Source organism: Mesoplodon bidens, assembly GCF_964165515.1.
Source record: "Mesoplodon bidens genome assembly, chromosome: 15".
Taxonomy (NCBI): domain Eukaryota; kingdom Metazoa; phylum Chordata; class Mammalia; order Artiodactyla; family Ziphiidae; genus Mesoplodon; species Mesoplodon bidens.
Window position 1 is genome coordinate 87,195,948 of NC_138171.1, and position 12,835 is coordinate 87,208,782.

The window sequence follows — 12,835 nt, forward strand, 5'->3', positions numbered from 1 at the left end:
GGCTCCTGATTCCAGGCTGCACTGTGTGGGGCCAGAGGTGGCCACGGAGGCCAGTTGTCTCACTCACATGCTCTGGCCTCGGTGTTCTCACCTGTGAAATGGCCCCAGCGGTCCACCCCCCAGAGCAGCTGGGCAGCCTGCGGGCAGGAACCCTTTAACAACCTCCCTGGAGCCCAGCACCGGGCGGGGTCTGGGCCTCCCCAGCCTGCACCCAGAGGCTGCTGCCAGCTCTGGTCTCAGGGACACACCCAGGGGGCTCCCAGGAGCAGCAGGCCGGGGTGCGGGCTCTCCCGGGGCTGCTGCAGGGGTCTGCTCAGCTGGGGGAAGACAGCGACCGCACCTTGCCGGGTGCGTCCGTCCCCACACCTGATTCCACCGAAGGGAGCTCGGGAGCTGGGGGGGAAGGAGCCGGCGGAGGCCACATGGAAGCTGGGGGTGGGGCTCAAGCCCAGTGGCTGGCGCTGAAGCACAGTCCCTTGGTTACGAGGTGCCACCCTGGTCGGCCCGGCAGAGGTGGGGCAGGAGGGCTGCCAGTGTTCAGAAACCCCAACGAGCAGCAGACCTCCTTGCAAGCTTGACCCTCCTTCAGAGGCCAAGGCCAAGTGTTGACCCACCTGACCCTCCAAGGTCAGGGGGGTAAGGAAGGGGGCAGCATCCGGAGGACAGGTGCCCGCTCCCCCGCCAGCAGGCCCAGGTTGGCCGGGCGCCCAGCTCTGGCTTTCAGGGGAGTCTGCTTACTGGCTTTGCCCCCCGCCCCAGGCAGACCCCATCTCTCCCACCCACTGCGAGCTCACCTTAGAGCCCCAGCCAAGAGAGCCGCCCGGGGGAGGGGGGCCACATCCACCGACAGGGGGCTCCTCATCAGGGCAGTAGGGGCCTCGGGAACTCCACCCACCACGCAGAAAGGGAGCCCGCCTGCCTCCACCTGCCTGAGCCCTCCGCGCGCAGCCCTGGAGACCCACTCACAAGCAGCATCCGACGATGACCCCGCCCCTGGGGGGGCTACAGCCACGGGGGCTGGGATGGGGGGGCGGCGCAGGCAGTGGCCCACAGCGCCCCCCCGGGCCGGGGAAGGAGGGAGGGTTGGCCCAAAGCACCAACCGTGCAGCAAGACAACGCGAAACCAGAAAACTCTTTATTGAAAGGTACAAAAGCGTCACGGCAGAGATGTACAGCAATAAATTAGGTGTGGCCGGGAGGGGACGGGCGGGCACGGGCCGCGCGTCACACCACGGGGGCCACGACATAGGGTCTCTTCTCAATAATTTATATCATGATAAAAGCAGCACAAAAATAAATATTGAAATGAAACTGCTGAGTGGCCAGAGGTGCGGGAAACGGGAGCGGGGCCTACGCAGGGCCCTGTCACCTGGGGCGGCGAGTGAGCCGGAAGCACAGGGGACGGGAAACCAGCCCCCCCAGCCAGGGGGTTGTGCCTGTTTTCTTAAATTAAAACATCCATATATTAAAACTGTGACAATGAAATTTCAACGCTCTGAGAGGAGGGGAAGGGATCACGCTGGTCTCCCAGGCCTGGTCCCGGGGAGTGGAGGCTGCGGATCGGGCTGCTCGGAGAGCCCAGGCCGCCCGCCCTCCCCGCGGGGCACCTGGCTGGGGGGCGGGCCCAAGGGCGGCGAGCGGCTGACTTGAGAAGCCAGTCGAGGGTGATGGTCCCGCTCCTACCCACACTCCCAGGCAGCTCTGCCCTAGAGAGGCTTTTACAGTATCAAATAGGAAGGAAAGGTATGAAAATCTGTAGGATAAAATGTGCATATAATTTTATATATATATATACTCTTCTCTCTTTTAAATATCCCCGTGGTCCTTACTGATATCCAATGTGGATTACCTACCACGGCTATAGTATCAACAGCTTCTTTACACACCGACCGTGGCTCCGGAAGGACCCAGACGCCCCAGACCCTGCGCCTTCTCCCAGGACAGGGGGACGCTTTCTGACTGTAGCCCTTGGGGCCCTCCCCCCTCCCCCCACTCCTCCCGGGACGGCTGGCACCCTGCGTGGGCGCTTTGCAGCTTGCTGGGGGGCTTACTAAACGGTGGGAGGCAAGCCAAGAGGAAACCGCGAGCTGGAGCCCAGGGCTTCTGGCCCGTGGTGGGCTCCGGGCTCGCTGCCCACCCCTCGGTCCCAGCATCTTCCCAGGTGGGGGAGGAAGGGGCGGCCCCTGCCTAGCCACGCGGGAAGCCCCGCAGCGGCTCTGGGAAAGGACACCCCAGCAAAGTCCCCCCAGTCATCAGTGGCTCCGAGTGCCAGAAAGGAAGAGCGGGTGAAGGGTCCAGGCGATGATTAAGCACCAAGGTTGCAGAGTCCCCGTGTCCTCTGCCGACTGACCGTCCAAGCACTCCTGGCAGCTGGTCCTTGCCACCTTTCCAGCCCAGTGCCGCCCCCATCATCACCTCCCCCCACCATCCTCACTCCTCTTTCTCCAACCCCACCCTTCTCCCTGCTCTCATCTCCTCCAGCAGCAGGACCCACAGGCGGGACCACGGGCGCCGCTGCCCAGCTCCGTGGTCCGTGCCCGAGGCTGCCGCCGCCACCTTCACACCTGTTCCACACGGAACACAGGGCTCCCCCTCCCCGGCCAGGCGGCTGCTGCTCCTCCATGGGGACCTGCCCTAGGTCACCCAACACAGCGGGGAAAGCCCAAGGCTCACCCGAGCCCCATTAACAAGCCGCTCCCCAAGGCCCCCAGCGCTACTGGCACACGGACGGGAGGACAGGTACACGTGCACACGTGCTTGCACGCACTCGTGTGTACAGGCTCGCACACGCTCTCATGCACATGCAGCCCTTCCTCCACCCGCTCACGGGGCACAGGCCTCTGGCTGAGGCTGAAGCAGGATCCCAGGGTGTTCGGACCCCTTGGGGCATGGTTCATCCGGGGGCACCCAGGGGCGGTCAGGGCGGTGAGGGGGTCCTGCCCCGGCCGGGGGGCCGAGCAGGGGACGGACGCGCTGCTTGTGGGAGGGGCGGAAGACATCTGGGCCGGGAACCTCCCAAGGACCTTCCCTCCACACGTCCCAACTCCCCCAGCGCAAGACGGAGCCTGGAAACGGCCCTGAGCGAGGCGGCAGGGCCCGGGGGAAGGCGGGGCGCGTGGGCGCGTGGGCGCGTGCGGGTGCAGAGCAGGTGGCACTCGGGCCCCCGGGAACCCCCCTCTTTTCCAGCCCCGGCCCGAGCCCGGCACGGGTCCGCAATCTGACTCCGGCATGAAGGGGTCCGCTTCCTGTGGGGCCCTCGACCAGCACCCCGCGCCCCCCGCCCCTCCGCCGGGCACTAGGAGGCGGCCGAGAAGGGCACGGAGGCGGAGGAGAGCTCGGCGGACTTGACGATGGTGATGACGCTGGTGGTGGCCACCCTGGTGGGCGTGACGGGGCCGCGGGCCACGGTGCGAGCGAAGGTCTGCAGGGCCTCGTACTTGGAGCGCAGGGCGTCCAGCTCGAGCCTCATGCTGCTGTTCTCCCGGGCCAGCTTCTCCACCTCCCGCTGCAGCTCCAGCCGCTGCCGCTCCAGCTCCTCCTTCTGGGTCACGCGCTTGATGCGGCAGCTGGCCGCGTAGCCGCGGTTCTTGAGCGTGCGGCGCCGCTGCTTCAGGCGGACCACCTCCTCCTTAGTGAGGCCGCGCAGGTGCTGGTTCAGCTCCCGCACCGACATGGACACCAGCTCATCGTCGCCGAGCACCGGGGCGTTCTCGCCCGCCTCCTTCTTGACCTGTGGGGCCGCAGCGCGTGGTCGGGGCGGGGACCAGAACACACGCCGCGGGCGCCAGGGCTCGGCCCCTTTCCCCCCTGCGCCCCAGGCCGGCCCGCCCTCCACCCCGGGAACGGGGACAGGCGCCGCGGGGTCGCCCGGCATCGTGCACGCGGTACGGGGCAGGGTGTCCCCTGAGGGGGGCCGTTGGCCATGCCCGGCCGAGAGCTGGTCGCCCTCCGTCGCCCAAACCTCACGAGGCTGCGGCCCGGCTGCACTGCCCCCAGGACTCTCCAGTGCCTGGTGCGGGGCTGACGGCAACCCCTCCCTCTGCACCCCTCAGGCCCGTTAGGTCCCGCCAAGTCTGGTGGGACAAGGCTACGTGGACCCAGCGGGACCCCAGGAAGCGCCTGGAAGCGCACAGCCCACAGACGCACAGAGAGCCAACGCCGGCCAGACCCACGGCGCCAGGCCCTGAGCTGCAGCACCCGCTCACGGGCGCCCCACCAGGGGCTCCGCGGGACCAGACGCCACCCTGCCCACGTCCGGGGCTGGGCTGACAAGTACATCCTGGCCGGCAGGCACCCACCCCTCCACCCCCAGACGCCAGAGCCGGCGTCTCCCGAAGCCACAGCCCCCGACTCTGGCATCACTTCTCCCAAAGGTACTTCCTCCAGCCCACGGCCCCTCCCCACGCCCAGTGACAGGCTTCCTTCCTCAACTCTAGGGCGGTCCTGGGACAGGAGCTTCGGGGGCCGCGAGGGACCTTCCCGGGCCTGTGCCCATCCCACCCCCTTACCTTCAACGCCTTGTTCGCTTTGGGATTAGTCGTCATAACCTGGGTACAGTCACCCGGACAGAACCGCTTGGAAATGGTAACTGAAAATCACAGAGCACAGAAGCGAGTGTGATGAGTTCCTGGCTGGGCACAGGGCAAGCTGCGGTCACAGGTGACCCAAAGCAGGGACGACCCCCTGCAGGGATGCCCAGTCACAGCACCCTGAAAGCAGGGGCATTCTGGTGGGCCTGAGCCGCTGCCCAGGGGGCCCGGGAGAACACCTGGCCACACCCCCAACTCCAGCAGCGGCCCGCAGAGTGGCCTGCATGCACCTTGTCTGGGGCCTGGCAGCCACACGGCTGTCCCACGCTGCCCCTGCCCACTGGGCCTGGGCCATGAGCGCCAGCGCCGTGGGCTGGCACCGGGCAGAAGCAGCTGCTGCTTCCTGCACTGCCTCCGGCCCCCGGCCCCGAGCTAGACGTCTGCACCTGTGGCAGGACGCCATGTTCAGGGGTCCAAGTGCGCAGTAGCAAAGCCCCCTCCCGAAAGGCCTCACCTAGCCCCTGTGAATCGCCACTGGCCCCTGGGACAACCCCTGCCCTGGCAAGACCCCATCACTCTGGGCCCACCTGGCCCCCCGAGAGGCCAGGTGGGGAGCCCCTGATTTGCTGAGCTCATCCCAATTACGGGTGGGGGGAGCACCGTGCACGCCCTGGCCAGGCCCCACCCTCCCCAACAGACCTACCTCCGCCAAGGGCACTGCAGCTGTGACATCACCACCTTCACCTAGGCTGCCCCACAGCCATGACCTGAGGCCCAGAGCGTGGGCGGGGGCTCCCTACGCCAGCCAGCCCGCGACCAGGGGAGGTGGGAGCCACCACCTCCAGAGCTCACTGACCGTCTGGCGGGAGCCTTCTCTGCCGCCCGCCAGCCCCGGCCGCCAGCCCCGCCCTTCTCGCTTCGCGTCTGCATTGTGTCACACATTCTAATCATTCATGAAAAAGCCAGCCAAAGCATCCCAAGCATGATTCCCCTCTGATAGTTGCCATGGCGACCTTGGGAAGTAGCCAACCCCCCATGGTCGTCATGGAAACAGAGAAGCCCACAGCAACAATGGCTTGGGGCAGGCCGAGCAGACAGCGCAGGTTGTGGGGCAGCAAGAAGGCCCCTCGTGCCTGCAGCTGGGGAAGGCATGGGGAGGACCCGGCCCTACTCGCTGGTGCGCCGTGTCTCCAGCTTACAGGGTCGGGGTCTGCCCCCCAAGTTCCGAATGCCGGACGAGGTGAACTGAGCAGAGAGGACGTCAGAGAAACACCCAAGGAGGGTCTTGGGGCCAGAGATGGAGCCACAGCAAAGCCTCCATCTCAAAGTGAGGGAGACCTGGGTGGACGGCCTTCCCAAGCAGCCCTGAGACCCTCGCTGTGGCACTGCCTGGACCCTCCAGCCACCCACCCTGCCTCCGCGGCCCGCCACCCTTCACCACCAGAGGGTCTCATCAGCACCCAGGCCTGTGGACCCCTGGTTGCCCCTGGCAACACAGCCACTCTCCTAGGTGCTGGTGTGGGAGAGCAGGACGGCAGCAGGGCCAGGTATGGCCTCGGGGGGAGCCGTGCCCCTCTGTTCTCCTTGCAGCTACGTGTGTGCTCGAGACAGACATGCAGCCGCTCCTGGGGCAATCCTAGTAGGGAAGTAAGAGCTGCTTCCTGACTGTGGCTTGACGCCTGGCATCGGGGGGGACCCAACAGTGCCCCACGGGCCGCCCCTCCCTCCGGTGCAGGGGTCAACGCTGGGCTGGAGAAGCCACCGGGAGGGCTGGTGGGCCAGGCGGCTGGGAGGCCATGAGAAACTTCTCCAGGACAAGCGAGGAGGAGCCGCTATCATTCCAGCGCTCCCAGCACGCCAGGGCATAGCTGGGCGGTGAGTCACCAGCTGTTTACAGAGCTGGGCTCACATTCCCACAGACTGAGGCCCCGCCCACCCACCCAGACCAGCTCCCACCCGGTGGGAAAAGGAAGGGCGGGGGGCGGGGGGGGCCTCCGCTCGACCCCGAGCAGACCCTCAGTAACGTACCGGCCTGGCCGGGACCCGGGCACCTTCAGGGCAGGGACACCTCCCCTGGGGACCTGCCCACCGTGACATTGCCTGGTGGGTCGCCCATTCCCAGGATGTACATAGGCCTGGGCCTCAGCACCCCGTGGGCTCAGCCCCCTGCCCTCTGCACAGGTCCCACAAGCGTTAGGCGCCCCTGTCCACCAGGCCAAGGTCTCCCAGGCAGACCCTCAGGCTACGTCCACCGGCTCTGAGCCCACCTCGTCCACCACCTGGGCTACTGGGGCCCAGAAGCACGGGCAAGGAGCCCCGGCAGAGACGGGAGAGAGCGGTCCAGCCGGGGTCCCAGCTGGGGCCTGACCTCAGGGAGCTCTCCTCGGTTCTCAGGGCTTCTGTGTCCGAGCAGGTGGCGCGAATGCGTGTAAATATGGAGCCGGGGGCTGGCCACCAGCTGGGGGTGATGAAGCAGACCCCCATCTCTCTGTGGGTCCCGATCTTCCCTTCTGAAAAACGAGGGGATCAGAACCAAGGGCCCCAGTGGCAAACGTCCTCAGCTGGGCCACGCAGGTGACGCCACGAGAGACACTCCGGCCGAGGGCCACGCTCTCACCCCCACCGGGCTGCAGGGCCTGTACCAGCACCCCGGCCCTGCGGAAAGGTGGCAAGCCCGGGGCGGGAGCACACACCCACCGCCCCGCTCAGCATCACGACCCCCACTGCCTTGGTTTCTGCCCCCTCCGCAGGGACCTGCTCCTCCCGGCCCGGTGCCCTCCCGAGGGGCTCACGCCAAAGTCAGGGCTGCAGGACCAGGGGCAGAGCACCCTTCTGCGGGCTCGGTGCAGGGACAGGAGCGGCACGGTTACTCACCTCTCGCCCAAAACACACAAAGTATTGACCTCACATCCCTTCTGACTTCAGAAAAACAACAGCTCGCTCTTGGAAAGAGGTTCGGAGAAGAGTTTTGTAGGTGTGAAGAAGAGTTTATAAAACAACTGATTTTGAAACAACTGCTCCCAAAAGGGTATTTGTGAAGCACGGAACATCAGGCAACCTCATGGGCCCGCAGAGCTCACACAGGACGAACTGCTTTCTGGGACTCGGCTGGGGTGGGAGACAACAGCCGGGCGTGGGGAGCGGTGCTCAGCGCCAGCGCCGCCGCGTCGGAGCCTGGTCACCCCACACGCCTTTCCAACGGCCCCGCACAAGGACGGACGCCCCGGCACTGCGTCCCGGCTGCCGAGTAACAGAACCCGGCGACACCACGTGCAGAGAGCCCTTGGGCTCGTCCTGGAGGGGTCACCCCAGAAGCTCAGTGGCCAGCGCTAGGCTGGGAGCCTGGATGGCGGGGCTGCCCTCCGCTCGCCCCCTCCCCAAGCCCTGAAGGAGCTGCTGGGCCAGACAGCGTGCAGCCAGCACTTCTACCCTAGAACACCTTCCAGGCGACCGTCAGCCTAACTAAGGCTGGTTTTCAACCCAAAGCCGGAAATTCCATTCTCACGTACAGCTGAACACGGAAGAGGGCTTCCTCTCTAGGAAAAGGGAACCCCAGCAGACTAGATGGAGGCAATTCAGGTGACCGCATAGTCTGGAGGGCCTTCGGGAGCTGGGGCGTCCTCCCCTTCCGGGCCCATTAGGAACAGGGCAGGGCAGGTAGGCCAGGTCCGACAGTTCAGGACTGATCTTCCAGAAGGCAGGCGAACCTGGGCCAGGATCACTTCTTACCTTCCCTCTCACAAATCCCTTCCTCGGTTGTGACCTAGCTCCTGAGGTGACTCACGGCCTGGCCATCCCCCGTGTGCTCCGGCCCTCGTGGGGCTGGGTCGGGGTCCAGGGCCCGGGGGACATTTTCTCCATCGGGGAGCCAGTGGCTGACAGGAGCACTGACCCACCCGAACAGCCCCGGGTTTAGATTACCTAGGAGCAAAGGAGGTTTTCGAGTTGCAGATTCTCGCCTAGACTGAACGACTAGCCTGCCTGCCCCGATCGTGAGCTTGAGCATGAGAAGCCGCGTCTCTGATACCGAGCGGGGTGGGCCCTCGAAACACTGCTCCCATCCGGCCCATGCCCGTGCGCCTCAGCCCAAGACAAGCAGACGGAGCAGCCCTTCCATTCCCAGGCCTCGAGGGTGTCAGGTCAGAGGAGGGGGAGGAGGGGGAGGAGGGGGAGGGAGGGCAGGTTCCCACCCCCGCAGCCGAGAGCAAACCCCAAAGCCAGAAGCCGCCGTGATGCGGCTGCCCCCACTCTGGGCGCCGGGGACCTTCTCACGAGAGACCCCAGGCCGAACGCCCCTCTGGCTGGCCGCACAGCGGGCACGTATCTGCCAAACAAGCACACATCGACTCATCCCACGAACGAACGAGCCGAAGACAGGTCCCGGAACCAGAAGGGCTCCCACCACCCAGTCCCAGCTCCCCAAGATGGGGTGTGTGCCCTGCCGCACCTCTACGAGCACCCCACCAGCCCGGCCCGCACCCAGCCTCCAGGCTGGCCCTGGCTGGCCGCCCTCCGGCAAGACGTGACTGTCTGCCTGCCTCGGGGGACGTCTGGTCACCTTGCCTTTGCAGCCCGAGGAAGCTGTGTCATCCTGGCTACGTCCAGAGGTGACTCAGGCAGCTGCCGGGCTGACAGCAGGCTGAACGCCGCCCCGCACCCGCCACGCCCCGTGCCCCTCTGCTCCTGCCACGAGCTTCAGGCCACGCCCTGATCCCCTCAAGCCCCCGGGGGGTCCCCCTCTGGCTTCCGTTCTCCCCCCCCCGCCCAGCTGTGCCATGCAGGGCTCCAACCAGCCCAACCTCCAAGTCCAGCCAGGGATGACCCTGGAGAACCCACAGCCTGCACGGGCCCCGGAGGCTCACCCTCTCTCCACACCTGCCCTCCTCCTGGGTCTCCAGCTCAGGTGATGGTGGCCCCCAGGCCTCACCTCTCCTTCCATGCCCACCTGCTAGGCTTGGCCTGCATCACCCTGTAGATGCTCCGGCCCTACAGCACCGCCTGGGCTCAGGCCCCCTGCGTCTCATCTGTATTCCTATCTCGGCCCCTCGAATGCAGCCCCTCCAAGCAGGCAGCGGGAGCCCCCCTGGTCAGAGTCCCTCCTGAGCCCACCTCTCTCCTGACCACCTGTTGCCATGCCAGCCCCCCACCCCAATCTGTGCTGGGTACCCTCCCACTTCTGAGCCCCCTGCCCTCCCCTCCCCCAACCCTGGCATCACCAGAAAGACTCCGCTGCCCTCCCTGTGGTAGGTGGGTGCCCCCTCCTGAGCACACATCGAGGGCTGAGCCCAAGACCTGGTCCTTCTGTCCAAGCCCTGCCTCCCTCGCTGGATGGAGAGCAGGGGACCCTCTTACCTACTTGCTCCCCCCAACTCCTGGCAGGTGAAAGGTCTGCTGCATAAGCAGGTGTGTTAGCACTGCACTGAAGGGAGGGGGGCTGGGGCGGTTTCCACCCCGTCTCCTCTCTGCCCCCTGGCCCAGGGCACCCAGACAGGCGGCGCAGAAAAACAGGCAGGTGCTGCACAGACCCCGGACACAGGACCCCGCCCCACAGGTAGGCGAGGAGGCTCGGGGCTCAGTTTCCTCACATAAAATGAAGTGTGTGTGTGTGTGTGTGTGCGTGTGCGTGCGTGCGTGTGTGCGTGTGTGTGTACTGAGACCACACAGGTTCATTTCTACCTGCTCTAAAATCCTACAATTTTAACATCATGCCACTTTTAATTTCCTGAAACTGTAAGAAAGAGGAAACGTGACGAGTCTGTGACTTATAAAAAGCAAAAGTAAATAGCGGAGCAATGCATCTTCCATTAGCAGAGAACAGGGGGGCGGAGAGCAGAGGGGAGGTGAGTCACTGTTTACTGCTCTGAAGAGCGGCTACACAGAGGACGCTCCCAGCTGGCCAGGGCTCCATTTCCCGTGTGGACTGGACCCGACATCCAGAAAGTCCGTCCAGAAACCTTTAGACTCGGGAACAGCCAGGACACGGGCAGGAATTCTAGGTTGCCCGAGATTGTAAACAAACTCTGCAGCTATGGCAGAGCCTGAGAGTGAAAGAATGCACCGCGGTGGACAAAGAATGGTCCGGAGAACGACCTGGCTCGGAGGCAGCCTCAGCTGCAGGGCTGGAGAAAGGGCTGGAACGCAGCAAGCCCCGGAGCCGACTTCCCCAGTAGCCTCGATTCAACTCCCATTTTTAGCAACCACCTTGAAAGTGAGCGATGCTGAACTTGGAAGCCAGCCCTTAAAGGCCAGCTATGCTTGAGCACAAGAGGCAACCGCGCTCTGGGGAGAAGCCTCACTTGTGGTTCTGAGTTAATAAATGTTTTCTTTTGGAATAGCAAGAGATCTAGCTTTAAGTCATAAAAGCAGACACCCTCTACCGAGCTCAGACTCAAACATTCCTACTGGACCCAGGGAGAGTTCTCAGAAAGGTGTCAACCATCCAGGATGCAACAAGCTGCAGGTGTGCCCCACCCATGGCACAGCCCACCTTCAGCTTCCCAGGCCCTCCCACCCGCTTAGACAAATGCTTTCCTTTAAAAAGCGCCATCCCCCTGAAGACATCAGGCTTGGAGACCGGGCTCCAGAGACAGCACACATGGCACAGAGCAGTACTTCATTAAGACACCTGTGCAGCAACCGCTGTGCGGGCAAAACCTCGCCAATGCCAATGAAGGGGCAAGGGGAGGGCAGTGGGGCCGCCAAGCCACACTGCGGGTGAGCCACTAATCTGTTACCATGGGCTGGGTGTGGGCACACGAGTCGCGGGAGCTCCCCGAGTGAGGCCAGGCACCTGGCAAGGGGGTGGAGTGCTGGTCAACTCTGAATGAACTGTTAGGGGGAAGATCTCACTTCTGCCTGGGCTACCAGGGCCATGGGGAAGGTAAACAAGAGCGTAATCATTAACACACGTAAGAGATCAGGGGACTTCCAGCAACCCGAACACCCAGTGCTCCGGGAATGTGGGCAGAATGTGGGCAAGTGCCGCCTGGGTGAAGACTCCAGGACACGTGGCGCGTGAGGGTACTACAACGGGAGACAGGGGACGGAGGGCAAGGCGATGTGCTTTTCCAACGCAGAGCCGGGGCCAGAGCCCAGCACTTCCTTCCCTCCCGGGTTCTGGAGAAGGTGTGTGGAAGCAGGCAGACTACTGACATATCATCTGTGTCCTGAACTCGGAAAAGGCACCGAAGGACCCGCATTTCCAGTGAGAAGGGATGCAGACCCCCATTCACAGAGGAGAAAAATGAGCCGCGAGCCATGGGGTTCGGGAAGTGACGCGTTCGCCGTCCCCCTCCCCACCCCAAGCTCCCACACCGAGGCCTCCCTCCGTGAACTCCGGCAGGTCGGCTGCTCGGACCGCAACCGGGTCGGCGAGGCCCCTTCTCTTCGCCCTGACCACCCTCGGCGCAGCGGGGACCCAGGCGCGGGCAGCGCAGGCCGGGCCTGAGCGCCGCCGGGGCGGGACCGCGCGGCCGAGCCGGGCAGCGCCCAGGTGCGCGAGGCCCGAGTCGCCCCGGTCGCCACGCGCTCCCCGGCACGTGGCCCCCGCTTCCCCCGGAGCTTATCTCCGGGGCCTGAAAGCAAAACAGGTGGGGCGAGCCGGGAGGGGGCACGGGGCCCGCCGAAACGCCACGCTCCCCACCCGGTCCTCTCCCGGCCCGCCCTGCGCCCGCCGCCTCCGGACACGGGGTGGGGGTCCGGGGTCGAGGGCGCGCTCCCCTCCCCAGAAGAAAGGCCCCCAGCCCGCGCGGCGCGCTCGGGACGGGACACCTGACGGCAGGTGAGCCGGCCAGGTCGGGGTCCCGGGGTCCGGCCCAATTTGGTCACGGGTCCGAGGGGGCCGTGACTCAGCGGCTGGCGCCCCCCGCCCGGACCCCGGCCCCTGGCCCAGCCCTGCCCGGCAGCTCCTCACCTGGCGTCGCGCGGGGGGCGCGGGCGCGCGGCGGCTCCTCGCGGGCACGCGCTCTCCTCGCGCTCGCGCTCACTCTCGCGCTCCCCGTCGGCCACCGCCTCCGCCGCGCGCTCCGGCTCGGACTTCGCGAAGAACAACAAGTCCCCCCCGCCGCCCACCGCCCGCCGCCAGCCCGCCCGCCCGGCTCCCCAGCATCTGACACCGCTTCCGGGATCGGCGTCGGCGCGCGTCACGCCGCACCGCCCACCGCGCGCACCGCCCCCGCCCACCCTCCGCGCGCGCGCGCGCCAGCGCCCCGCCCACCCGAGGCACCGCCCGCCGACGCGCGCCGACGCCCCGCCCCAAGGTTCCTACCACCCAGAGGCTCCGCCCCCGCGCCCACCTGTGCAAGGCG

The 12,835-nt window shown here is 65.8% G+C and overlaps 1 protein-coding gene across 2 annotated transcripts; it reads right to left on the reverse strand.

Moving 5' to 3' along the window:
- Window positions 1-1,121: 1,121 nt before the first annotated feature.
- MAFK (MAF bZIP transcription factor K) lies at window positions 1,122-12,573 on the reverse strand. 2 transcript variants are annotated; one of them, XM_081257722.1, is made up of 5 exons: window positions 12,442-12,573; window positions 7,404-8,450; window positions 5,233-7,039; window positions 4,509-4,588; window positions 1,122-3,730 (listed from the first exon to the last, which is right to left on the reverse strand). In XM_081257722.1, the coding sequence occupies exons 4-5, from the start codon at window positions 4,542-4,544 to the stop codon at window positions 3,296-3,298; spliced, it is 471 nt and encodes a 156-aa protein (XP_081113848.1). In that variant the 5' UTR covers window positions 4,545-4,588; window positions 5,233-7,039; window positions 7,404-8,450; window positions 12,442-12,573; the 3' UTR covers window positions 1,122-3,295. The 2 variants fall into 2 exon arrangements, with proteins under 2 accessions (XP_081113848.1, XP_081113847.1); XM_081257721.1 differs by lacking the exons at window positions 5,233-7,039; window positions 7,404-8,450.
- Window positions 12,574-12,835: the final 262 nt, after the last annotated feature.

Coding starts and splice junctions, on each gene's coding strand:
- MAFK (XM_081257721.1), bottom strand. CDS start 4,544: ATGACGACTAATCCCAAAGCGAACAAGGCGTTGAAG. Junction 3,731..4,508: donor AAGCGAACAAGGCGTTGAAG/GTAAGGGGGTGG, acceptor GCGGCCCCACAG/GTCAAGAAGGAGGCGGGCGA.